The sequence below is a fragment of the Lycorma delicatula genome, chromosome 2 (genome assembly GCF_047948215.1).
Source record: "Lycorma delicatula isolate Av1 chromosome 2, ASM4794821v1, whole genome shotgun sequence".
In the NCBI taxonomy this organism is placed as follows: domain Eukaryota; kingdom Metazoa; phylum Arthropoda; class Insecta; order Hemiptera; family Fulgoridae; genus Lycorma; species Lycorma delicatula.
This window is the reverse complement of record NC_134456.1, coordinates 231,386,271-231,413,659: the sequence shown is the minus strand read 5'-3', so window position 1 is coordinate 231,413,659 and position 27,389 is coordinate 231,386,271. Positions and strand designations below refer to the sequence as shown.

General features: G+C 31.9%; 1 protein-coding gene and 2 non-coding genes across 3 annotated transcripts in view; all 3 read left to right on the top strand.

The window, feature by feature from the left end:
* Nop60B (dyskerin pseudouridine synthase 1 Nop60B) overlaps positions 1-27,389 on the top strand; it is a 56,122-nt gene that overhangs the window by 27,173 nt on the left and 1,560 nt on the right. Inside the window, exons 6-11 of the mRNA XM_075357324.1 lie at positions 2,100-2,213; positions 5,550-5,710; positions 8,952-9,072; positions 15,831-15,949; positions 24,487-24,587; positions 24,958-25,057. Coding sequence (XP_075213439.1) covers positions 2,100-2,213; positions 5,550-5,710; positions 8,952-9,072; positions 15,831-15,949; positions 24,487-24,587; positions 24,958-25,057 — 716 coding nt within the window. The remainder of the gene's footprint in view (positions 1-2,099; positions 2,214-5,549; positions 5,711-8,951; positions 9,073-15,830; positions 15,950-24,486; positions 24,588-24,957; positions 25,058-27,389) is intronic.
* Positions 12,513-12,644, top strand: LOC142320691 (small nucleolar RNA SNORA15). The gene has a single exon (XR_012755476.1). It is a non-coding gene; the product is annotated as a small nucleolar RNA SNORA15 (small nucleolar RNA).
* LOC142320692 (small nucleolar RNA SNORA15) lies at positions 14,539-14,670 on the top strand. The gene has a single exon (XR_012755477.1). It is a non-coding gene; the product is annotated as a small nucleolar RNA SNORA15 (small nucleolar RNA).

Here is a 27,389-nt window from a genome sequence, read left to right as displayed (position 1 = left end):
ACTAAAAAAAATGGGTTGGAGAGATTTTTTACCAGTATTAAAGTTATTGCTGCCGTAGATGGTTATTGTAAGGAGGTGAATAAATCGACATATCGAACTGGCATAAACGCTCTTGTGAAACACTGGGTTAAATGTATAGACCTTAATGATGACTATGTTGAAAAATAAATCAAATTTACCTGGAAAAATGTTGTTTTCTTATCCAGGCCCAGAACATCATAGTTCTCAACCTTTTATTCTGTTTAAAGTAACAAATTATAAAATTTAGATCAATGAACGTAAAAGTCTTTTGAAATATAGTATTGTTACATGACTTAGTTCAGTTATGGTTTTTAGCTGTCTGCAGTGTCGTAGGTATTATTGCAACCTCAGACATTTTAACATTTCACCCAAATTTCTTCTCAGCTTATAAAGCATTTCTTTTTTTATGTTTTAAGTACTGAAGTGGTATTTTTTATATTGGTTGCTACGGTTGTTAGCCACTAAATTTCAATAGCAAACAGCATACTGTGAAACTATCCAACTTCAATGATCTGAGGAACCAGCTTATTAACATGGGTTAGCCATTGGCATCTTATCCTTAGTTTGCACCCTCAGTTCCCAGGATCTTAATTCTGAGCTTACACATGTTATAGAACCATCAGTATGTAATGATATATACAATCTTCTATAATGGTATGTAGGAGACACTAAGTACATGTAATAATAATAGTTTCAACATCTTTCTGTAATAAAATTGTAAACATAATACGAGGAACTCCAGAAATAATAATAATTTTTAAGTTAGATTTGGTTGTATAGATCTTTTGTTGGAAACAAGACTTAAAAAGTATACTTAAATGAGTATTCCTGTTAAATAATGGAAATTTAATGAAAGATGATATAAAATTATTAAATATAAGGTTTTTTTTTAATCATCACATAATCCAGAAACTTCCAGAGTGTGTAATAGATTTTGTAGTACATGATAAATTAGCATGCCTGCCTGAAATTCAAACCTAGGAATAGTTTTCATAACTTGTTTTACATTAACTTAGAAAATAATTAAATAAAATGTAAAATGCATTGTTTCATGACAGAAAAAAGAATATTAATTTGAAACTGTAAAAACTTTCTTACTCATTTGTATGTTTGTGATATTTGTTAAGTACCTCAAGCACAGGAGGTGTCAGAGTTTCTTCACTGATTAATGATCACTGAAATAGAAATACTGGAATGGGCACTAGCGTTAGAAATCCATGCCAACAAAGATAGCTGATTTAGAGGTATACCTCTCTTTGTCTACAGTCCGTTCAAAACGTTTGACGATCTCTCTCATCACAAATCACAAGTTATCTTTCATAATTCAAGTTATTGTAGAAGTTTTTATAAAAACATTTATATGATACAATGATTAACTCAACATTTATTTAATATTCATAAGCATTGAAATTTTTCTATTAATTAAATAAAATTATGAGATTTTATCACTTAATATTAACTACAATTAAATTTTATGGAATCACTTTCTGAAGGGACGGTACGTTAGGTACAATGCGCATGCGCTGCACTGTGCGACAATGAAAACTATACCTCTAAATCTATCTGTCTCATGTTCGTTTTCCGCTCACGTTGGACATAGGCAGTGCCCATTCCAGTATTTCTATATTTCAGTGTTAATGATGTTCATTATACAGCTGATCTCTCTGATGATTGGAATCAGCTGTTAGGTTGAATATTACTTATCATAGGCTCAGTTTGCTAATGTGCAACAATTTGTTTACTGTGTAAAAAATGCTACAGGAGAAAATGCTTTGTTATTCACTAGGCATACAATAACATATCTGATTTTTCTCTTAGTGAAAATAATCTGCTTTTAAGTAAAAATAATTATTAAGTTGGGCCTTCGTTTTATTGATAATTATATGTATTTGTTATGTTTTGCGTTATAGCTGACCAATAAAATTAAAATGAATTTTTTTTTATACTACCAGAAAGATTTATAAATTCATCACCTTTTATTTTACAATTGAAGTTTCATTCAGTTTTCAGTTTTAAGACTGTATTAAGTTAGTGCGTTAAGAATGTTTCAAAAGTTAAATTTTGCTTTTTTCTTTCAGGAATATTTTGGGTGAAGTGTGAGGCCGGAACATATGTTCGAACAATGTGTGTACATTTAGGCTTACTGCTTGGTGTTGGAGGACAGATGATTGAGCTGCGAAGAAATAGATCAGGTAAAATTTATATCATTTTTTTGTGTATTTTTATTTTAAGTGGTTATTTTATATTATATTTGTTTCTACTGTTCTCATTGCATGCTTTCAGCTGATAATTGGTATTAATTGGCACATGGAGGCAAACCACTTTATTTGTGTATACTATTTTATTATTAATTATTGGGGATGAATGCTTCTTGAGGAGAGGGTTTAACTTTGCCATGTAATGTAAACCTTATACTTTTCAGTGTTAGCTAAATTGTGTAAAACAGTTTACGATAGCTCTGGTAAGAATCACACTAGCCTTCATCTAATAATTTTCATATTTCTATTCCTTCCTTTGTCTTCAATTTATCTGAAGTTTCTGACTTTTACCAATGATATATTCCTTATCGAAGTTTAGAAAATGTTAACACTAAAATATGTAATAGTTCTGAAATAGTGTTGGCACTAGTATAATAGATGATGTAGTGTACTATAACAGAATGTGGTAATAGGTAGCAAGAAGCCAGCTACTGGTCCAGCAATCCCTCCAACTTTTGCAGCAACTAAGCTTTGTAAACTTGACAAGTATTATACAAAATTCTGATTGGTAAAGAAAATTTTATATTTTTATTATTGAATAGTTTATTTAATAAAATAAAAGAATATTATATTTTTAATTCTATTAATATAAACCACATCCTAGTACAGAATATTGAGGTAAATCATATCTTATCTCATTTTAAAATGAGAGTACTTTACATGATCTCGCATCCTCAGTCATGATTGAATTCATTTTATTAATTTCACATTAAATAAAGATTAACAAAATACTGTGTTAATGAAATAAACTATATACATGGTGTATTATTCATTACATTATTGTAATATAATGAAAGCTGCATTAATTTATTACGAGTGCTGCTGTCTGTTGCTGTTTTTGTAAGAATGTCTTCCTGTAATACTGTCTGGTGGTTTATCAAATTGAAATTCTTTTGTATTTTAATATGTAATATTTTTTAAATAGATTTCATTTTTATTCTTGTCTATTAATTTCTAATATTTCTAGAAATTAATAAAGATGACAAAAAATTAAATCATCACCTTTAACATTGCTAGTATACTAGCTTTACTATTGGTTATGTACATTACTACTCTCATATATTTTTGTCAGTTATAAACTGTTCATGCTTCCATGCAATATAGTTTTGTTCTTTGCAGTTCGATGAAAGGTACCTGGGTTTTTTAATTGTATCCTTATAGTATAAGCTTATGTTGTTCTAGATCCTTGCAAGAAACTCATCAAATATTTGCAGAAAAATTTCTGAACACCAGAATCCCAGCAAAGAGTAGTTAGTATATATGATTTGATTAAAAAATGGTATATAACAGGGTCAGTTTTAAATGCAAAACAAATCAATTGAATTTCCGTTAGGACTCCAGAGGCCACATTCAAAGATTTCTGCATGCTGGAAAAATCTATAAGCTATTGCAAAAATATTATGTAAAATACAAATCTTGCCATAAGATTCTCCACGATTTGAATTTGTAACTGTACTGCGGTTTTTAAAATCTACGGTTTAATATACTGTCAGAGCAATGTTAGGCAGTCTTCTTAGTTTATAATATACTGAAATTATAATATAATTTTCCAAGAAAGATTTCTATATATTTACATTGAATATTTTTCTTTTCTGATATTTCTAATTGGCAATAAAAACTACAAAAATATTAGAAAATAAATGGTAATAAATTTTTGTCTTTTACAAAATAAGTACAGGCCTACCATTAGTTATAAAAAGATAGCTTTTCTTAGAACACATAATTATGATTATAAAGAATATAGTTTATGAAAATTACAACAGTTGACAAAAATTATACAACTAATAAAGTTTGTCACAAGCTGCCTGTATTTCATTGTAAAAATGGTAAATTAATTTACTATATTCTAACAGTTATTTTCAGTTTGTCAAAAAAATATAGCCTTTAACAAAAAAGTTTTGAAAGGCTTTATTATTTTAAAATACTTAAATTCTAAGAAATGATCTCACATTACATATTTAAATTATAAAACGTATTTAGAAAAAAATAGTTGTTAAAAGTGTAATTGAAAGAAGTAGTTGTTAATCTAATATACCCATCAATTCTTAATTGGATTCAATTTTGTCTAGCATTCTTTTATGCAAGCTGGTGGTTCCAGAAGAGGAAGACAGTGATTCCATTCTAAAACAAATAAAAATCAAAAACTAAAGTAAAAGGTTGCAATATTGGTATTATAAAAATGTAAGCATTTTTTGCATGTTATTAATTTCATGATACATTCTTTAATTTATTTTTTTTAATTTTAAAAGTTCTTAAATGCAAAGAAGAAACTAAACCAGTTAGAATATAATTAATTGCATGCATATTTTATTGTATATCACACAATTTCTGCAAGATTAAATGAAAGGTTAGGAGTTATGAATTAGGGCCTAAAAACAAATTTCATAAAATGAAACAAAACTGATTACATAATTTTATAAGTAAACTAGGTTTTTTTTATTCATTACTGTGGTAAAATTCCAGTACTATAAAAGTAATTTTTTTTGTTTCATTTATTTTCAAAGCATTTAAAAAAATTTAAATTTTTTTTATTAATAAGTTAATATTAAGCATTTTCAAAATAAATTAATTTAAAAAAATTATACTTAGCCTGATTTGCTGTAAAACAATTTCCAAGTTGAACAAAGCTGTACAAGTATAAAACAACAAAAAATTAAAAATGAACTGCACAACCACATCAAAGAATCGTTTCTCTGTGCTAATACACAATAACAAAATCCTTACCAGATGCTGAAAAAGAGTAGTGGAGGATAAAAAAATTTGTTACCCTTGACGCATAGGTAATGTGTCACAACCACGAAGCAATTCCTACTTACAGTTTCATCAACAGTGAACGTGTTAAGATAACATACCTGACTTTTTCATAACTTGTATGTACATGGCACCAAAAATCAATATTTCATTTATTATCTAACTTGCTGCTGTTTTTAACTGTAGAATGTTCTTACACATATGTTAACTGAAGCTAAAAGAATCAAGATTATGGTAAAATCATAACTCCTGATATTTTGACTGTTCTAAAATAAGAACAAAACTTCATTCCTAATCTACTTGTTCCATATTTCAATAATTTAACGAACAAGTAGATTAGGAATGAAGTTTTGTTCTTATTTTAGAACAGTCAAAATAAGAACATCATCTCTATAAACAATATAGATTATCTGATTGAAGTTTCTAAATATGCTTAAGGGATTCAAGTATACATAAAAGAAATTTATTTCGTTGTTAATTTATGTGTATTTATATGTTGTTTTTTCTTTTATTTTTCAGGTATTCATAGTGAGGAAATGGGGTTAGTAACAATGCATGATGTTTTAGATGCTCAGTGGCTGTATGAAAATCATAATGATGAGTCATATTTAAGAAGAGTTGTACATCCATTAGAAACATTACTTGTCAGCCACAAAAGGATTATTATGAAAGACAGCGCTGTAAGTAAATTTTTTCTCAAGCTTTTACCAGGTATATCATCTGTCTGAAAATTCTGTATGTTTAACTTGCACTAAACCTGCATTAGTTAGATCATGGCTGCCCTTGTTTCTTTAATCATTTTTGTAGTTAGCTAACAATAAATTAATGATAAGGTAACAAAATCTGTCATTTGCTGAAAGTATGTATTTTAATTTTTATGATGTTGTGAAAGCTACCAATACTGCCAGTATCCTCTTTCAGTTATATAGTATAATAGATAATAATGTTTACGTATGTTCAAAAGTAAACATAAACTTACTTCAATTAGTGATAATTAAATTTTCGCTTTACTCTTACAGTTATTGGTTTTGGGTTTTTTTTAATAATAGGCATATATCTTGGAAGTGGACTGCTATATCAGATAAAATTGAAGTAAAATATTTATGGCTGTGGATACCAAATTTTAGTTTTTATTTACATAGTTTTATTACATAAAATGTAGGGAAGGCTAGCTAGAATGGAGGAACCCGATTTCAGCTGCAACTGTGAATTTTGCTAATTAATGGCTAGAATTCGTGGTGAAAAAAGGTTTATCATCCAAATAATTGTATGTTAACAATTAAAGAATGTATTTGTATCACAGAAAGTTATTCCAGGCAGTAACAATTTCCATCATCACCAATAAGCTTTTAAAAATTATATATCTGTAAAAACTGCAATCGAGAAGCTGGTTAAAAATCTTGTGAAAAGGAAAAAATATATGTGACTACAATGGTTGTTTTTAACAACAAAGTAAGCAGATAATATTAAAGCAACAGGTGAAAAGATACAATTGTATCTTTTCAAAAGATTGAAAATTGAGCCCATTAATTAGTATTTATTTAAGTTCAGCTCACATTGCTGTGGAGGAGATTGCTAATATTACTGCATTACTAAATGCAGTTTTCCTTCGAACTGACTGCTAAAAGTGTTTAATATTGTGTATAGTAAGAACTTGGTTTGAGAAAACTATGATTTTTTAGAAGTGCACTTTAGCAGTGTAATTTGTAGATGAAACGTGAGGCTTGAGACTCCATCTTTAATACAAGGACATCAAAGCCCAGACAACAGTGGAGAATGGTTGCTAAAAAAGGATTTTCGTGTTATAAGTTGTGTGCAGCTCAAATTCAAATTCCATAAAGAAGAGCAGTTTTATTTAAGAGAGCCTACTATGAGCAGCACGCTTATGCAAATACCTTTAACAAAGTCTGAGGAAGACAATAATTTATAAATCAAATAGGTTCCTCTTGAATTCCCTTTTCTGATTGGACAGCCATTATGAAAAGTTCTAGTATTCATTATTGAATATAAGCAATTCTATATTGTGGGTCTCTAGACATCGTATATAGGATTCCTTATCAATTTTCAGAGAACACAACATTGCTCATTCGTGACTGTGAGGTCCTTTAGCAAAAAACACTATCATATTGTTAAGAAGGAAAAATTTTGATATATATTAGAACAACAAAGCAGAAGAGATTTGTTAAGCATTTGTGTACAGCAAGTCATGTCCAAAGTGCCTTGGCTGCTTGTCCCCAGTTTCACAATAATAATAATAGAACTATCAGAGCTGGGATATTAAAAACTGGCATAATTCTATTGAATAACTAAAGATTTAGACTATTTAAATATATATATATATATATATATATATATATATATTGGTATAGATTATAATTGAAACCATCATTGAAGTTGATCATTAAATGAAAGCATCTATCAGTTGGTAATCTACATATCAATCACCCTGTTCTCAGTCATGACTGGAATACGTGTAAAAATCTAATTTCTTATGTTTAATGGCATCGTTTATGTCCTTAAGGACTAGAACTATTTTTTGAACTTTAATTTTTGTGATATTTCAGGATTATTTAATTTTTGTGATATTTCAGTATTATTTAACCTAAAGTTAAAAGTATGTATAAAATATGAATTAAAATACTATTTAAAATAAAAGAAAACAAATTTTAATATACTCTTGAAAATTAGTGTATGTAGGTGAAAAGAGGCACACACCTACAAAGATATTACTTTAAAATAAATAGTAATTAATCCAGTGTTTGCACATTCATTCTCTACAGTTTTATATTCATACCTGTCATATGATGGTCATTATATAAAATATACACATTTGTTTTACATAATGATTCATACTCTGGTTATAACAAAAATAACCAGAGAATGAATCGAGTAAATCGCAGCAATTGTTATTTGAAGTACAAGTTCATAATACGAGCTTCTACAAAGGAGTTATAATAGATCCTCATATGACTTTGGTTATATCTCTCCTGCAGCCTTCATGTTTTGTCAGTTCTTTGAGATGTTGTTGGAGCATATCTTATGAAAATTTTTAAACATTGAATCGAAGAAATGTGTGATGCCAAGTTGACTAAATGTAGCGAGTCATTTTGTGATTTGCATCAAAACTTTGTCCGCAGAATTGGAATGTGCATAAGTTAATTGTCAAAGAATTAACTGAACATATTATTTTATAAATATCGTAAGCCTTTTTCTTTTATATTTGACTTTCTAAACATTCTTGTACACATGTGTGTATAAAACAAACTTTTTGTTGTAAGTTGTGAAAGAGGAGATACATCATGCAGGTACAGTTTATCTGCAGTATATTGTATTCTCTGTTTTTAAATTTTATCAGATAGTTTGGTATTTCATTATTATACTATAATAGTGGTAGCACAGTTTTATATTCATACCTATCATATGAAATATGAAATAAAATATACACATATGTTTTATTTACAGTTACTAAATTGACATTTTTGGGCAAACCAACTGTTTTTTACAAAAAGAGCTGTTTAAAATCATCAGATTAGATGACAGTAAATAAAGAAAGAATAAATTAAAGGATAAGTGTAAGTTACTTCTATAGTTTGCCATAAAATGTAATGTTGTTTAATAAAGAAGTATGGAGTTTTAGTAAATTACTAACATTTTGTTGCAATATGTTTGTGGCATGGAGAAATTTCAGATATATTTACTAGTGTATTCTGACCAGACACCATGCAAAATTAAATTAACACAGCAATTGCTGTTCATGTTTTGTGAAAAATCTTATCACAAATCAAGAAATAAACTGTGACATTTAAGATTTGACTAATACATTCTAAGCACAAAATTAGAATATAATTTTTTTTCTTTTTGAGGAAATTTTTTTCCTTTTGAGAATGTATGAGGGTCTTCTAATTTTCACATGATTGTTAGGTTAATGCTATCTGTTATGGTGCTAAAATTATGTTACCTGGTTTATTACGTTATGAAGATGGTATAGAATTGAACCAAGAAGTTGTTATTGTTACTACAAAGGGAGAAGCTATTGCTTTAGGTAAGTTTTGTTTTTAGAAACGTAACTACTGTTCATACTTTTAATAGTCTTTTTTAGTTCTGTGATACTTTACAGGATTTTTTCTTTCAAGTTTTCTTATTTTATGAGTTAACTTAGAATAAATTTCATTTCTATTTATCCTTTGTTTCTAAATTAGCTAAAAATGCATAATTATTATGTTCGGAATAAGCACTAACATTACATCAACTTATTCATTTATTTTAATACAATTAAAACCCCTACGATTCAAAGGTTGGAGAAAAAATCTATTTTTCTCCATTACTGAAATTTCAAGTAGGCAAGGTTTACAATTTGTCAAATCAATTTGCCTAATTTGTTATGAAAATAGATTAAACAGAAAATATTATTGCGTTAATATGCTTATGGTTTGTTTTTGACCAGTTATTCATGTACTTAACTCAGAACAGAGTACATGGGAAAAAATGCTTTAAGTGTATAATAGATTAAAATTAATATTGAAGATTATAGAAAGAAACAAACCACACTGGATAAAGAATGTTAACTGTACTGTATTACATAGTCATTTTTTACTGTACTTTAAAATCTGGATGAGGTGCTAACAGATAATCACATATTAAAAACAAAAACATAGATGTTGGAGTACATGAGTATTAGTGGAACAAGAAATGAATCAAACAAAACAAACAAATTGTCTTTGTCAGTTTTTTCTAGAACAAATAGCAACTTGATTAAACAATAAAAACAGAAAAAAAAACATTGTTAGTTTACAATTTGAGAAGTTATAAAGCATTTGGTCTTGATTTTTATGGATAATTTCCTATCCTACTGATATTTAGATGGAATTAAATATGAAGTTAAAAGTTCCAAAAAAAAAATGTTCCCATTTAAAGAGATATTATTTTGTGGTTAGTGAATAAATCGCTTTAATGTATCATTGAGGTTTGATTTATCAAAATTGGATTGAATTTATATACAAGGTGCTTCCCAAAAGTTCGGGGAATTTGAATTTTGCATGAGAACCATTGCTGGTACAGCCTGCTGCCGCTAGATGTGGCTAATAATACTCTTTGTGAATCAGTGTTCCAACAGCTGTGACGGTGAGAGGCTGCATTGTTGACTTATGTACGGTTGTGTAACGTTGTGTTTTACTGCTTCGGCGAAGTTCTAATTGGCAGATTTTTTAAGAGCAAAGAACCTGTATCAAATTTTGCTTCATGCTTAAAAAAAATGGTGCAGAAACCCATCATATGCTTTTGGAAGCATTTGGTGACAATGCTATGAGTAAAAGTAAAACTTTTTTCTGGCACAAACGATTCAAAGATGGACGAATGACAGTCGATGATGAGCGTTCAGTAAGACCATCAACAAGTGCAACATCGGAAAACATCGCGAAAGTGCGAGAGGCTATTGTTGTAGATCATAGACAAACAATCCATGATGTTTGTGCAATCGTGCAAATGTCATATGGGTCCGTGCAACGCATCTTGTCGGACAATTTGAACATGAGACGCATTGCTGCAAAATTCGTACCAAGATTGTTAAACAGCGACCAGAAACAAAATCGCGTAGCTGTCTGTAGTGAATTGAAAAAGTCAGCAAGAGATGACCCACACTTCATCTCTCATCATAACCGGTGATGAGACATGGGTGTATGGGTATGACCCTGAAACTAAGCAGCAGTCGTCACAGTGAAAATTGCAAAGTTCACCACGGTCAAAAAAAAGCACGCCAAGTTTGTAGCAACGTGAAGTCCACGATTGTTTTTTTCGACATCAAAGGCATTATCCATAAAGAATTTGTTCCTCTTGGTCAAACTGTTAATGGGATGTCCTATTGTGAACTTTTGAAGCAGTTACGTGAAAGCATTAGGCGCAAACGTTCAGATCTGTGGGGTAACAACAGCTGGATAGCACCATGACAATGCGCCTGCGCACACATCACCAGTCGTTCGGAATTTCTTGGCTTCCAAAAAGACGGTAGTGATTCCCCACTCACCCTATTCGCCTGACCTTGCCCCGTGCGACTTTTTTCTCTTTCCAAAAATAAAATTTCAATTGAAAGTCTGTCGTTTTAACACAATTGAGGAGATTCAGGAAGAAACGCAGAACGTGCTTTGAACACTTATACCTGCAGACTTCCAGGGATACATGGAATCATGGGAAAAATGCTGGGATCATTGTATCAGTACCCAAGGGGATTACTTTGAAGGAGACAATGGAAATTATAAGTTATGGTAAAATTCCCCGAACTTTTGTGTAGCACCTCATATTTATTTTATTTTGTAATGTCAGCATTTTATATTTCATTATTATATGTGTGGAATTAAATAGAAAATTTTATTTTTATTTATCTTTTATTTTCTTTACTATTTTGTTTGACTTTCAGATTAAAGAAAAACATATATCATTAAAATCTTAAATAAAAAAATCTCATTAACTCATATTTTAAAAATCATTAGTTTTAGCAATTTACTATTTCAACAAAACTAATTATTCACATTATTAAACTACGTAAATACAGTAATTCATATTCATTAATTAGTAGATTTTTCTAATAATTTCTTTATTGATTTTATAGTGCTTATATTTCTGTTAAGTTCACAAAAAAAAATTAATATGTGATTTATATAACTAAGCCAGTTTTAGGCTTTGTGATATTGGTTGGTATGTATGTTTACTGAACTATCTAGCATGCATACATGCAACAAAAACATTACAGAAAAGTGAATTATTTCAAACTTTAGGCTCTCTATATTTATACCATTGCTGTATGTTGCCTTTATATTGAAAGTGGCATCAATTCCTATGGTCATTAGCCATTAAAAATTGTTAATTACAAGCAGTAAATTAGAACCAGCATTCCTAATATTTGTGATCTATAATAGCTAATTCATTGAACATGACTTTGGCTGTTCATATATTTACTCTCAGTTTCCAAGACACCATTCTCTGATATCTTGGAGAACCATAATTACATTATGTAATTAATTGTTTTTTAGAATAATTATTTTCTGAACACGGTCATAAAAGAACAATTAATTACATAATGTAATTATGATTCTGCAAGATATCAGAGAATGGTGTCTTGGAAACTGAGAGTAAAAATATCAACAGCCAAAGTCATTTTCAATGAATTAGTTCTCATAGATCACCAATATTAGGAATGCTGGTTCTAATTTACTGCTTGTAATTAACAATTTTTAATGGCTATATATGGAATCAAACAAGAAGAGGCAAGAAACTAAATTTTATTGAGTAGAAGAACAATTTGTGAATAACACTTCAGTAAGTATTAAGTGAAACCAATAATTTATTAAATACATTCACAAGGTATTTTGTAGAATTCACATATGTAGAATTAAAATGCAGGAGCCTTGCATAGTATGTATAGAATTGAGCAGATTCTTAGAGTAACTTAACAATACCTCCTGGTTCATAAGTTTATGTATCGTTTTTGCAGCATGGAGAAATTCTAGGTACATTAATTATGTATTCTAGCCAGACACCATGCAAAAGTAATTATGCACAATAACTGCTGTTCATGTTTTGTGTCATATTTTGTCACAAAACAAGAAAAATATTGTGACAAGTTATTTTTCTTTAGTTGTTAAATTTAACTGATCTGTTGTGGAAATAAAGAATAGTTAAAAATATATAACTGTCTTTTTAACTAACCACTTATACAGTTAACGATTAATCGGATTATAAGCAAAAATAAATATAAGTGAGAGTAAAATTCATGTTAGCATGAGGTGTGTTTTAAAAAATAATTACTTCTGCTTCTAAATAGATAAAATAATCCAACTTTTAAAATAACAGATTATAATTAAGTAATGTAGTAATAGTTGTGGATATCTAGTTGATAAATAAAGGTATAATTAATTATTGGTTCTTCAGCCAATAATTAAAATTGAAAAAATTGAGTGAACTTCATTAATGCCAGGTTTGTTACAGGTATAACTTCTACTTTAACATATATAATGAAACATGACATTAGTATAAGTTTGCTTGTGCATAATTATTTTAGCTTTTTATAATTTGTTGATATGCTCATGTAATATGTTAATTTTGTTTGAAAAATACCTTCATGTGGCACGTTTGACATATGGAGTGTATAAAATATTAAATCAATTTTATTTTGTGTGGTAATCGTACGAACCATATGGCTGTTTTGCTTCAGAGACTATTGTTCTTTTGCAGTTATAATGCAGTTATTTTGCAGTTAATATAATTATAACCATAGGTCAGTATGGTTATACATTATTTTGTACAACTGTAAAAAGTGTACATATTAGTTTTCATAATTGAATTCAAATATTTTATCTTCAACTACAATATAAATAAAGAGCTATGCCAAATGGTTATTGAAGTGAAATTCAGTAAAATTACCTTCAGAAGATTAAAAAATGACAGATCAGAGAATGCATGGATAAAATTTGGATATTCCTTGCTTTATAGCAATAAGGTAAAAAAATATTTAAAAAACACAACTTTAACATTACTGCGGCCATGTTAGAGATAAAACTAAATCCATCCAATGAGCAAACATTTATAAATTGATTTGTAAAGACAATAATTGTAATTTAGGATGTAAAACAGGAATAAGATAGTTGAAAACCTTATTTTATGAAAAGTGATGCAGAAATGTCATTGCTGATTAATGATAGGGGATTAGCATCTAATAGTGTTTTGATTTTTAAATTTAATAAGAATCCTTTTGAAAAATGTTTCAGTTGTAACATTAAATGGTTATCCCCTCTTAAATTTTGTCCATGAGCAGAAGTGATCGCTTTTGATTGGTTTTAAGATTCATGCTGTCTTTGTCTTTCTTGAGATATGTTTGTTCACATCTCTATATAAGAGGTGTACATTAGGTTATGATAGGCTGCCTTAATTGGAGATTTAGTTAATGTTTTTAAATTATACTTTTCATTGCAATTGCATGAAGCAACAACAATTGTTGTACTCTTTCATAAGTACTATGCGTTTGTAAAATATGTAGATGTAAAATTATTTCTTTCTCGTGTATTTGTTTTCTTATCTATTATTACTGTTTTACTTATACTTTATTGGTTGTATGTGTTAATGATTGTGTAACGATCAAAATCACCATCATTTTTAAGTGTAGGCCTACATCAAATGAAGGATTGAAATTAAGAATTTCTTTTATTTTATTTGTATATTTAAACTCTTTTCATTATTTTGAACAGAGCAATTCTTATAAAGTTTTAGCCAAAACATCCTGTGCATTATAACAACATATGATTATAAACTTGCCAACCCTAATAGAACAGAAACAGAAGTCTCCAATCTTACATAGTCTATGTGGTTATATTTCACAGTATGTAGTATAGTGTGCTTTAAACAGTGCCCATATGTATTCAGGCATAGTAACAAACATTTTGAAAAATGAAACGGTTGAAATTTAGTTTAAAAAAATGATTGGTTTTATAGTGTAAATGGCTCATTGATTATTTTTATAGTAGCATGGAGAAATTCTAGATACATAAATTGTGTATTCTAGCCAGACACCATGCAAAAGCAATTTTACACAATGATTGCTGTTCATGTTTTGTAATAAATTATATTGCAAACCAAGAAAAACATTGTGACAGTTGTCTCTTTCTAAGTAGGCCTTAGATATTATGATAAATTCTAAATTAGTACATAAATTTATTTGTTTTTATATGTTTTAAATATTAATCCATAGTTTGTTTCATTAATTCTGTTCAAGGTTACTTTAAATATAAACAAAAATCTATTTTTGGTTTATTTTATTTACACAGTTTTGTTCCTGTAAATAAATTCACAAAATTAAATTTAGAGTCAGAAATCTTAACCTTTAGATGTAGTCCCAGTTACTATTTAAAAACCCTGTTGTTTATACAGATTTTGTATCTACTTATCCCTGTATAATTGCAGTTATCTAAATGATCATATTAAAAAAAAAAATTATAAGCTAAACCAAGGCAATATACTTATAAAAGAAAATTGTTTTCATACATTTACAAATGTCAACAGACTTCTCAGATGAAAAATGAATTTTTTGAACAGTTAAAGCATGCTGAAAAGTTAGCTAAAATGTTCAACAAAACCTGATTAGATTGTGCTGTATCATTTTTTATGAATATAAATTGATTTTTTTATTTTAGAAGCCTTAAATTATATTTTTCTGTAAGATTATTCCAAAATCTGTATATATTTATATCAATTGTTTAATGAGGATTTGAACTTCTTTGAATACTTCTAGTTTGTTGTACTGTACATGTAATTATCCTTATCATAATAGTTATTCTTAACCCCTTTATGTAAGAGAAATTTTATCATTATTTGTTGAGCAACTGTTTTTGTTCAGATATTGTAACAGCGCTGACTGTTGCAGTAAGAGAAGATTTATGTCTACATATGATTTGAAATTTAAACAACTCGTAACAAGAATAACGTCACAGTTGTATAATGTTAAGGAAGGTAACAAAATTTCTTTTATATTTTCTACTCTTGTATAAAAATCTTTCTTTTGAATATGTTGCATACATTTAAGTTAAATTATTTTCCAGAAAAAGAGTGTTAGGTCATTTTGGTTTTGTTTTTTACTATGGAAAACTTCAAAATTATCGTTTTCAGATTATTAGCTCTCCACCTAGCTTAGAAGAAAGCATCATTACTGGTTTGCATAGTTTTCAATAAATCAGCATTTTCAAACCTTAGAGTATCTATTTTTATTATGTAATGATTTTTTTTTTTTTTTGCTTGAATGGTTTTTTTTTTTATGGACAGGTATTGCTCTGATGACAACTGCTGCAATTGCAAGCTGTGATCATGGCATTATTGCCAAAATTAAAAGAGTTATAATGGATCGAGATACATATCCAAGGAAATGGGGCTTAGGGCCTAAGGTATAGAATATTGTAATTTTCTGTGCCTTCCATTTATAAGCTATATATTTTTTTATTTATATAAATATAATGATGAATAGGGTTGTAAGCTTAGTGTTAATAAACATTATCTTTAGTACTACTTTAACTGTCATTGTTTTGCTTGTTCATATGTGTACATGCTGTATATGTTTTTGTTTCTTATGTATGTCAGGATTTTGTTTTTTCTCACACTCAATAGATGTATGTATTATAGTGTCGTGCACAATATACGAGCGCAGAACAATGAGGATTTACATTAAAAATAGTTATTAAGGTGTTTGTAATATAGTGTCTGAAGGACGAGGTAAACCATCTTTTCATCAGTAATAAGGACTGCAATTGGCCTTAAAACTAATAATAATTGTAGGTTAGTGAAAACTGAGTGAAAATAAGTGTTAATTAACGGTTTTTTAGTATTAATAATTTATATTTTAAGTTTTACAGACGTGTATAAATTACATATATAACCTATGGCACCACGTCAATAGCTTTTCGGCTTGTAGTTAATTAAATAAGTATAATTACCTGTTACTTTTTTAGTGAAATAACGTTTATTTTAAATCTGTAGATTAATTATTAAATTTTTTATTAGATAAATTAATTTAATGTTCTGCATGTGGTTGCATGACGGATATAAGAGCTGTACAGTGGTACCAACTGTGATAGTTTAATTATTGTCAAGACTTTTAAATTAATATAAATTTTTATATTTTATCCTTAGTTTTAATTTTTAATTAATTTAATTCTTGAACAAACCTGTCTGCAATACGTGGAAGGTTCAAATTGAGTCGTTAGGACTTCTCTAAGTCCTACAGTCCAGTATATAGAAAAACAAATTTTTTGTTTTTCTCAGCTCAGAGTCCCTCGGGACTCAAATTGTTTTGGGACCTAATAGACCCCTCTGTTAGTGTGGGAACCAACTAGTGGGTGCCACGAGCTACACGGTCTTTGTGGAGACCACATTCCCAACAATATAGTTAATGATGGAGCAGAATAAATCTGTAGAGGAGATATACATGGAAGATGAAGAAGCATTTAGGAAAAGCAAGAAGACGCTGAGATCACCTAGGCCTTCACCATCAACAAGTCTGATGAGAAACAAAATGAAATGGCTGACAGGGCCAAGAAAAGGAAAAAACAAGGTAGTGATGGGGAACAAGTAGAGGGATGTTCAGAAATGCAATTATTACTGGAAGAAATTACTGTGTTGGTGGAGCTCTGCAAGGTCATGCCACCAAAAAAGGCGATTTTGGACACGGCCAAACGAATATTTGTTCAGGCCAAGAAAGTTATAGGTATAATTGCTGATCTAACATCCCAAGTTAGAAAAGAAGACAAATATACCCAGACAATCAAGAGTGGGTCTGGAAACACTGCAGGAAGCATTGAATATGGATAACCCCACTGCCCTAAAGGTAGTTCTGGATAAAAGGTGGCCAGCACAGGCATTCGAGCATGTTAAGGAGAAAGATGGATTCCCTGAGGAAAAGAATGCTCAGATGAAGGTCTACTTGCTGGATGTCATAGGCGAAAGGAAGAACCACTTTACCGGACATGTATGTCAGGCGGCGCCTGGAGTTAAACGAAGGCTTAGCAGGGGGCACCATGCTCCCGGCTATTGTTCTACTAGAAATGATGGCTGTATCCATACTGGGAGACGAACCAAATACTGTAGATGTAGGAGAAATAATGTTGATCATATGTTGCGGGGTCTTGACCGTATCTTGAAGGATGGAGGACAACAGATCGTGATATCCACAACGTGGGGTAAAGTTGGCAATGTTGTCAAGAAGTCTGCAGAATTCTGGGCAAAACATAACAGCCAAGAGGTGGTACTGTACTTAACGGGAGAGAGTGGGGGATCAGAACTCCCAGAACAATGGAAGATGGCGACGGTAGTGGTGCAAAAGCAGGGAACCACCTACGCAGATCTCCTGAAGCGGGTCAGGGAATCTGTAGGAGAGGAAGCACCTCAGATCTTTCTGTTAGGAAAGGACAGGGTGTAGAAGTAGAGGTGAGGATGAGACAAGGAACAAAAGCAATAGAGCTTAAGGGAGAAGGTGAAAGCCTGGGCATTGGAGGTAGCTATCTCTGACGAAAGCCCGTCATCCAGACTGGCACTAGTATGTGTCAAAGGTCTAGATGAGGCAATGAAGGAGGATGTTCACAGGGCTGTGGTTAAGGCCTTAGGTACTGAAACATTAACAAGAGTAACATCAATAAGACTGGCGTATGGAAGCACTCAGCATGCGACAGTGGTGTTGCCAGCAATAGAGGCAGCCAGGAATACCACTTCAGGCAGACTACTTGGAGGGTGGACTGTTGGGAACAGCAGAAATGCACAACATGTGGAGTGACTGGTCATAGAATGGACAGTTGAGTCTGTAAACACGCCCAACAATGAATTGTATTCAAATGAATGTCAAGAGGAGCACAATTGCTCATGACCTACTATGGGCAGCATCGGCGGCCAGTGATATGGATTTGTTCCTAATCTCTCAGTCTAATGCAAGAGTCGTGGCTGTAAACTCATGGATTGTAGACAGAAGTGGAGATACAGCCATTTGTGATGAGTCTGGAAGTCTGCAGTATTTGGAGTTATCAGAAAGAATGGTCTGGTTGTGGTTGAGACAACCAAATACAGAATAATTTGTGGATAGATCTCCCCAAACTGCGATTCGGATCAGTTTGAGGAAAAGCTTGGGGATTTGGAGCAACTCCTTAGGGGGTCGAGGAAACTGGTCGTCCTTGCTGTAGACATTAACACAGAGTGTGTAGAGCTGGGGGCATGAGGTCGACAGCAAGAGGCTATGAGTTAGCCACACTACTGGGCTCAGTGGCACTAGCAGTCTTGAACATGCCAGAGGTCCCATCTTTGTCGGTAGGGGAAAAGGATCAATGGTGGACGTAACGGTGATGTCAGAGGTTGCAGTAGGAAAAAATCAGAGATTGGAGACTGGCAGAAGACGAACTCATTAGTGATCATAAAGCAGTAGTATTTACTGCCTTACGGGATCATCGGTGACTACCGGGCAAGATAGACTGCATCTCACTCAGGTTCAGGTAAACAGAGCGATTGATGAAGTAGCAACAGAGATGAACCAATGGCAAGATGGAGACTCAGTTGAGCTAACAACAGCCCTTGTTGCAGCGAGAGAAAGGATGATGCCCCCCAGTAGACCAGCAAAGAGGGAGGAAGGTGTACTGGTGGAGCGAAGATTGAAAGTGGAGGCAGTGGCAGTGAGAAGGAGGTATCAGTGTTTACAAAGAAGAGACCCAGAGCATGCAGAGGAACTAGCTGCAGTGCATCACATGGCGAGGAGAAGGCTGAATGTAGCCATTAAAAAGGCTAAGAGGGCGACATGGCAGAAACTACTAGAGGAACTAGACGTAGATCCATGGGGGAGGGCCTAACAAATTATAATGAAGAAATTTGGTAGGCACCTCCCTCATCTAGCCAGGAGCCAGTTACGTTGAGTGCAGTAAGACAGCTCTTCCCCTTAGAGGAACCAATTTAAGAGATCACCTGTGAGCATCAACATCACTTTACACTGGAAGAGCTTCAGTGGGCAGCCTCCAGGATAAACTGCAAGAAGAGTTCAGGACTGAATCAAGACCCAGGAGTGCTTGTCAAGAGATTAGTGGATAGGCACCTGTGGACGGTCCTGGATGTATTCAACAAAGTTCTGGGTAATTAAATTTCCCAAACAGTGGAAGGAGGCTCAACTGGTGCTCCTCCCCAACCATGATGGATGAACAAAGTGCAGAAGTAACAGGGTTCAGACCTATGCCTGCTGAATGGGTTAGTGGATAGGCATCTGTGGACGATCCTGGATGTATTCAACAAAGTTCTGGGGAATTAAATTCCCCAAACTGGAAGGAGGCTCAACTGGTGCTCTTCCCCAAGCATAATGAACAAAGTAGAGAAGTAACAGGGTACAGACCTATGCCTGCTGAATGTCATAGGCAAACTGTTTGAAAGATTGCTATCGGAAAGAATAAACTGTGAACTAAATCCCATGGTTGGTCTCTCCCTCGGCAGTATGGATTTACAACTGGCAGGTCTACGATAGATGCTCTACAATACGTAGTGAACTGGGCACGGGAAAAGAAGATAGGAACATGGAGAATAAGGAAGGTTCCACTTGTGATCCTTCTTGATATTAAAAATGCTTTTAACAGCTTACCTTGGAGTGTGGTGATGGACTTGCTGAGAGCCAGAGGGTTCAGCAAATACCTCATCACAACAGCCAATGAATATCTGCACGAAAAAAGAACAGATCACGTTTGCGATGCATGGTGGTGTGCCGCATAACTCCATCTTTGGACCATTACTGTGGAATATTGTATATGATGGATTGCTGAGGTTAGAGTATCCAGAAGGGATGCAGGCAGTTGCATCTGCTAATGATTTGGCGCTAGTAGCTGGCCTTGTTGAGGAGGATATGGAAGAGATGGTGAACATGGTGGTGAGCATGGTTGCCGACTGGCTTGAGGAGAAGGGACTATGACTGGCACCTGAAAAGACTTCACTGGTTGCAGGGGTTGGCTGCGGACAAATGAGGAACTTGTCAGAGGCATTTGCAGGGCACATGAATTGGGCAAAGCAGATTGTTCACTAAACAAAGACAAATGGCTTGTATGATAACTAACTGTTGATGTCATACAAACTAAATTGATGATTGTAATTATACAGGGTTATCATAAAAGAATGGTGCGGTTTCAGTAATTCATAGGAAGATTGTAGGGAAATTTCTAGATGTTATATTGGTATCCCTGAAAGCCTCCAACCCAAAAGTTAGTTTATCAGCAGTTGTAACCACAACGTCAGTTCTGGTATTGTTGTTGCGGTGAGTTTAGTGAGTTACTATGTTCTCGGATAAAGACAAAGCAAAGTGTGTTTTATTGATGGCTGAATTAAAATCTGTAATTTTAGTTCAACGTGCGTTTCGACGTGAATTTTGAAGAGATCCACCACACAAAAATAACATAACATTGGTTCAAACGATTCAAAGAAACTGGATCAGTTAAGAAACAGAAATCAACCGGCAGACCAAGTGTTGAAACGGTTGAACTAATTAGATGATCGGGAATTAGAAGTCCTGGAAAGTCCATCGAAGCGTCGAATTAGGTATTCCAAAATAAACAGTTCACAATGTTTTACATAAAAAACTGAAATTACACTCTTATAAAATCCAGATACTGCAGGAATTGAAACCTGATGATGGTGTAAAACGTTACAATTTCGCTGTTGAAATGTTGGACAGAATAAGTGAAAACAAATCATTTTTAGACGATATAATTTTTACAGACAAAGCTACATTCCATGTGAATGGATGTGTTAACACACAATTTACGAATATGGGGCTCTGAAAACCCACACGCAATTATTGAGAAACAACGCGATTCGCTTAAAGTTAATGTTTGGTGTGGTGTGATGAAAAATCGTGTAATAGGGCCTTTCTTCTTTGCTGAAAAAACAATTAATGGAGTTGTGTATCTTGACATGTTAACCGATTATTGCTTTCCTCAGCCGGATGAACTCGAAAACATTCATCAACTTCATTTCCAACAAGATGGTGCTCCCCTGCACTTCAATGCATCGGTCACAGATGCTTTGAACGAAAAATTTGTGGGGGTACATCAAAAACGTTGTTTATACACAAAAAATTTGCGACCTAAACCACTTAAAAAACAGGATTAATGAAGAAATGTTAATTAATGTTTGGAGAGAAGTTTAGTACCGTTTGGACATTTTTCGAGTGACTAAGGGCGCACATATTGAAATTTATTAATTATGTAAAAAAATGTTTGAGACGACAAATTTGAAAAATAAAAAACATAAACTGTAAGTAATTGTGTTTTAATTTAAACCATGTTCAAAACCGCACCATTCTTTTATGATAACCCTGTATTATGTTACTGTTTTTTATGGTTTTATTTTCTTGCAATTGGTGTAATTAATTTTGCTAGCTGTAAGTCTTGATTATACTTTCTCTCTGTACATAGGTGGTTTGTTGTTTTTATGTAATATTCAGTGTATTAATAAAGCTGATAGAAAATATAATAGGCCTATTAATGTGTAACTACTAGTTTATCAGGTACTGATTGTCTTCTTTATTGATTTCTTCTATATTAGGTAATAACTTTTGAACTTCATTGCTTGCGGAATATGCGAGATAGGGATAGGGCTACAAGACCTGCAAGGTCAATAGCTATGGTTAGTCACATAGGATGTTTTACAGCTTTCTTTTATTTTATTGTTTATGTGCCTTGTTTGATATAAATCTTGTATTGTAGTCTGTTTATGACTAGTGGTTATAATCTAATGCTATAATGTAACTTATGAAGATTTAAAGCCTGTGAAAAAAATGGAAAGGGAAACTATGAAGGGAAGATACCTGTGAGAAAATGGGACAATGATTGGTGGCTTCTTCAGATGAATTTAAAAAAATGGGTACGAATCATGGTTGCCATGTAGGGTCGGGAGGTAGCCCCGTTGTCTAGGGTGCTTTGGTTTGCGCACAGGTACCCTCAAGGTTTCTTGGGCTGGGACGCTGTCTTCGTTGTGTGGGGGGTTTATGAAACGCGGGCCTTGCACACGTAAAGTAGGGATGGGATTGGTAGCTCCTTACCGGACAAGTATGTTGGTCATCCAGAAGAGGAGGTTGATGTGCTTTGATGAGGCTCTCGAGACCCTGATGGGATGCCATGAATGGTGGCTAGCTAGGGGATTATTTGATGACTGCCAAGGCACTCCGAAGTAACTGTGTTAAGCTTAAACGGCGAAGACCAGTTACTTTGGGGATGTTTAAAAAAAAAGGGCTATACTCAAATCAAAAATGATTTAAGATATCACATATAAAATATTTTTAATATCCTCATAAAAGTCTAGAAGTTCCCCATTTTTTTTCATGTTAAATTTGGGATGATTTTCAGGATAATAAAATAATTATTAATAAAAAAAAAATCCTTTTCTTAAAGAATTATATCTTTCAAATACTAGGAGGAAAGAGAATTTTATACGGTATTAAATTTTTTTATAAGCTTTTATTTTTCCTATAATTTTACTGAGAATTTCAATTTATTGAAGAAAAAGAAATTTATTTAAAATATTGCTTAAAATGGTAGTATGTTTTCACTTATATTCCAATTTGTGTAATTTCAACATTACACAAATTGGAATGTTGAAATTATAATAACTTTCTCTATATAACTTCATTAAAGATTATGTAGAGAAATCTTTATTTAACTATATATATTTATGAGGAGTCTTATCGGCCTTTAAAGTGAATTTTTTCTTCTGATGGTTGCTTTCTATATTACAGCCATTTCTTTAAATTAGGTTGCTTTCTATATGACAGCCATTTCTTTAAATTACATTTTGCCCTAGTTAGGAAGTTTCTTCATACTGAACTATATGCTTGTTTTAACACTATGGTATATGCATATTTTTGTAATTTCTTTTTAATAACTGTATGTATAAGGAGAAAAGAAATCATTAAAAGCGGTGGAAATCTAGTTTATCTTTTGAGAGTTAAATTGACTTATAAGTGGTGATTTTACCTTGTACTTGACTTTAGAGTGCAGTGAAGCAATTATATTATTTTTTTAAATTTTTTATGACTGAAAATTTTTTGCTTAAATAAACGTAAGGTATGTTTAAATTGCAGTATTGGAAAATTTGGGAAGAAACAGAATATTTTTTTTATGAGTAATTACCTTAAAACCTTAAGTAGTTTGCTTTTAGTTCTTTTCAAATAAGTTGAAACTCAACTATGACTAAAAATATGGCTTAATTATAAAATATTTTCCTATCAAGTAGTAACTTAAATAAGTTTCTCTTTTATGAGATATATATATATATATATAACATAGACTGTAGATTGCATATTGTAAATATAATTACATGTAAATGATCAAATCACAAGAAGCATAATGTTACTTGCTGCATAGAATAATTTATCTTAGTTGATATATTGGTCAAACCAGTGGTTAAGTTTATGATATTATTGGAGATTCCAGATCTCCAAAATATTGAAATTCCAGTTTCCACTCATATAGTTATAAAATTTGTGATTATACAAGGAAAGTTAGGTATGAGTGGATGTAAGATAAAAAAAAGTAAAATATCTATTTTTAAATCTTATATTTAAAGCAATACTACATACGCACGAGCAGATAAAAGTTCTGAAATGGGTGCTGCAGATTCATTGTAACTGTTTATAACATTATGTATGTCGTCTTACATTTTTACTTCAGCTTCACACCTGACCACTTAGGTTTGCCGAGTGCAGTGATTCAGTTGGTGCTGTTTTCATATTTTATTATATTTAAATGCCACTAGATTTGGGTTTTCCCTTGATTTTATATAATAAAAAACATGTTTCATACAGCTCTAATTTTAATTTATTTCATTATCTTCAACATTTTTTTAGAATTAATATAAATTAAATTTCTGAACCTTTTTTTGTTTACTTTAATGATTTACATAGAAATAAAAATAATGATTTCAGGCCTCCATGAAAAAAAAAATGATAAAAGAAGGTTTATTAGATAAATATGGTAAACCTAATGATAAGACACCATCTGATTGGCTTGCTGGTTTTCAGTATGGGTAAGTAACATATCATTTATTATTAAATCTATTTTTCTTTTTCTAGATTTTATTTTTTAAATTCTTAGTCTAGATTTTAAAAGCAATAAAAATAAACTTAACCCTTTGCTTTATGGAGCTGAAAAATATGAATGTATAATAGTGATAAATTTTCTTTTATTTACTTATTAAACTCTTTATTACAAATTTGTGGTTACTCTGTATTATGCACTGAAAATAATAATAAATAGTATTGTGTGGGTACATGCAATATTTTTCAGTAGACTTTTTTATATGTAATAAATGATTAACAGAGCACATATAATATAATGTATTGCATTATGTTGGTTCTGTTTTTAATTTATATTACTTTTGTATTTATTATTTTTAGAGATAAGTCTTCTATGACTAGCTACACAGCTGGCAGCAGCAAGATTGGTGAAGAAGAAGCAGGGGATGGTGATGATGCAGAAAATATTGCTGAAAGAAAGGTAAAATTTGATTTGTTTCTTTATATAAAATAAATGATTTGGGAAATTATTGACTTATTCTAATTTAGTTAGTAAAGTGGTTGAAGTGGTAAAAATCTGTATTTTCGCATCCCAATATAGCTTTAAGACTATATTTAACATTATTGTATTTGTTCATGCTGTACTAATTTTACATATCTTACCACAATTAATGGAGGTGTACTCTTGGATCCTCTTTGACTTTACTAGTCATAAGTTGCAAAATAGTAATTTTGGTTTGTATTACCTATCAAATTATAGATGTCATTCGTGAGTCTGTACTTTCTGTTAACTACTTTCTTTGATCTTTATTTCTCTTAATTCCAAACTTATGAATGAATTTATGCAGAAGTGGAAATTATGAGGCGTTATTAAAAGTAGAAGTAGATTTAGAAATAAAACAGGTCAGACAACTTGGTCATCTCAATTCTTGCTCAAGGACTTAACTTCCTTTTTCTTATCTCCTATTTATGAAGCAGAGAAATTAAATAAGTTATTTTCTGGAATTTCAAACAGAACCTTGATTGGTATTGATAAATCAGTAAATTTATTTTCCATTTATACGTAAGAAGTTATAAGTAAAAACTTACTTTTTTTAATACTTACAAAGAGTAAATGTAAATTCAGATCCATAAAGTAAAAGCAATTGTGGCCATTAAAGAACTACTCCAACACAGGTTTGGTTATTAGTGAGAAAAAGTACCCTTGATCCAAAATTATCTGCTATGGATTTAAATCAAGAATTAACAGCCTGCTGAGCAGACTCAGCAGGCTGAGTACTTCTTTCAGTAGACAGAAAGCTCATCGGACAGCTAAAAAGCAGCTTTTAACACCAGCAATGTGCAAAAAAGGCTCTTGAGGCCTATGCTTTCTGACAAGTCACATTTTTATGTGACTTATAAAGGGTTTCATACATTAGAAAAGCATCAGATGTAAATATATCACTGGCTTGTATTCAACGATCGGTTAAACAATCCCAGAAAAAAAATGTTTTAGGATAGTTTCACATTTGAAGACCCTTATTTAATTTTTTCCAGTAGATTTATGTTAAAAAGTGATGGATACATCAAGATTCTGAAGGAAAGTCACAAAACAAATTACCACATGGCAATTGAGTGTTCGAACAAGATTTGGTGCAATGCCATACTACCAGAACAGGCAACTCTCCGTACTTAAACCCAATTTAAATAGTCAAAAAAACAACACAAAGATGAATTCCACAAAAATTCACCTCAATAAATCAATAGTAACAATATTGTTCCATGATGAAGAAATCAAAAACAAATGTGTGGCTCACTTGTTGAAGACACTGATTTCACCCACTTTATAAGTATTTTTTTGATACATTTTGCTGTGATCAGTTATTAAATTGATGATTACATTGTAAAAAAAAAAATGTTCTGAATCCATCGTCGTGATTATTCATGATATCCTTTCAAGGATAAATAAGACTGTGATACTGGTATGGGTCCCTGGCCATTGTGGCATCCTTGGGAACGATGAGGCTGCCAAGAGAGCTGCAATAAATGGCATCCGAGTGCAATCCACATGTGAGAGAGACTTTATGAAATCATTCCATGTAAAATTGCCAGCTCAGTGGAATAGATTCTGGCTGCTGAGGATTGGACAAACCAGGCTTACCCATGCTCACCTACTTGGCTCTCCTCAGAAGATCTGTGCGGCTTACAAGGTCAAATGGTCCGTGTAACACCTGCTCACTGATTGCCCAATCTTTGGTTTTGGACAAAACTTAGACCTGGGTTCGGATATGAAATTTCTATTAAACCGTTAAACCAGAACGAAGTGTGTTGCAGTTCCTCTCCCTCCTACAGTGGAATGAAGAATATGATTTTTGTTTGATTTATGTATTTTATGAGGGTAAGTCAATTTTTATCCGCAATGTAGTTACATTGCGGATGTACATAATGTAAGTTACATGTACATAATTTTTCAACATAATCCTGTTGCATTTCAACGCACTTGGTCCAGGAACCGCTTCTTTCACTGTTTCATCAGAGGTAAATGCCTCTTTGAGTGGACCAAACAAGTGGTAGTCAGAAGAGGCAAGATCAGGACTATACGGAGGATGAGCCAGTACTTCAAAGTTGAGTTTCTGGAGTGTGGGCAGCAGTATGTGGACGGGCATTGTCATGCAACAACACAACATCTTTCAACAGCAGTCCTTGGCTTGCTGGCTTCAGCTTGGTAGTAAGTATCTTGTTGTAACGCGCATTGTTTATTGTCATTCGCTTTCCTCATAGTACATTCCCAGTACTAGGCCTTGTGACTCCCAAAAAACGGTAAGCATCAGTTT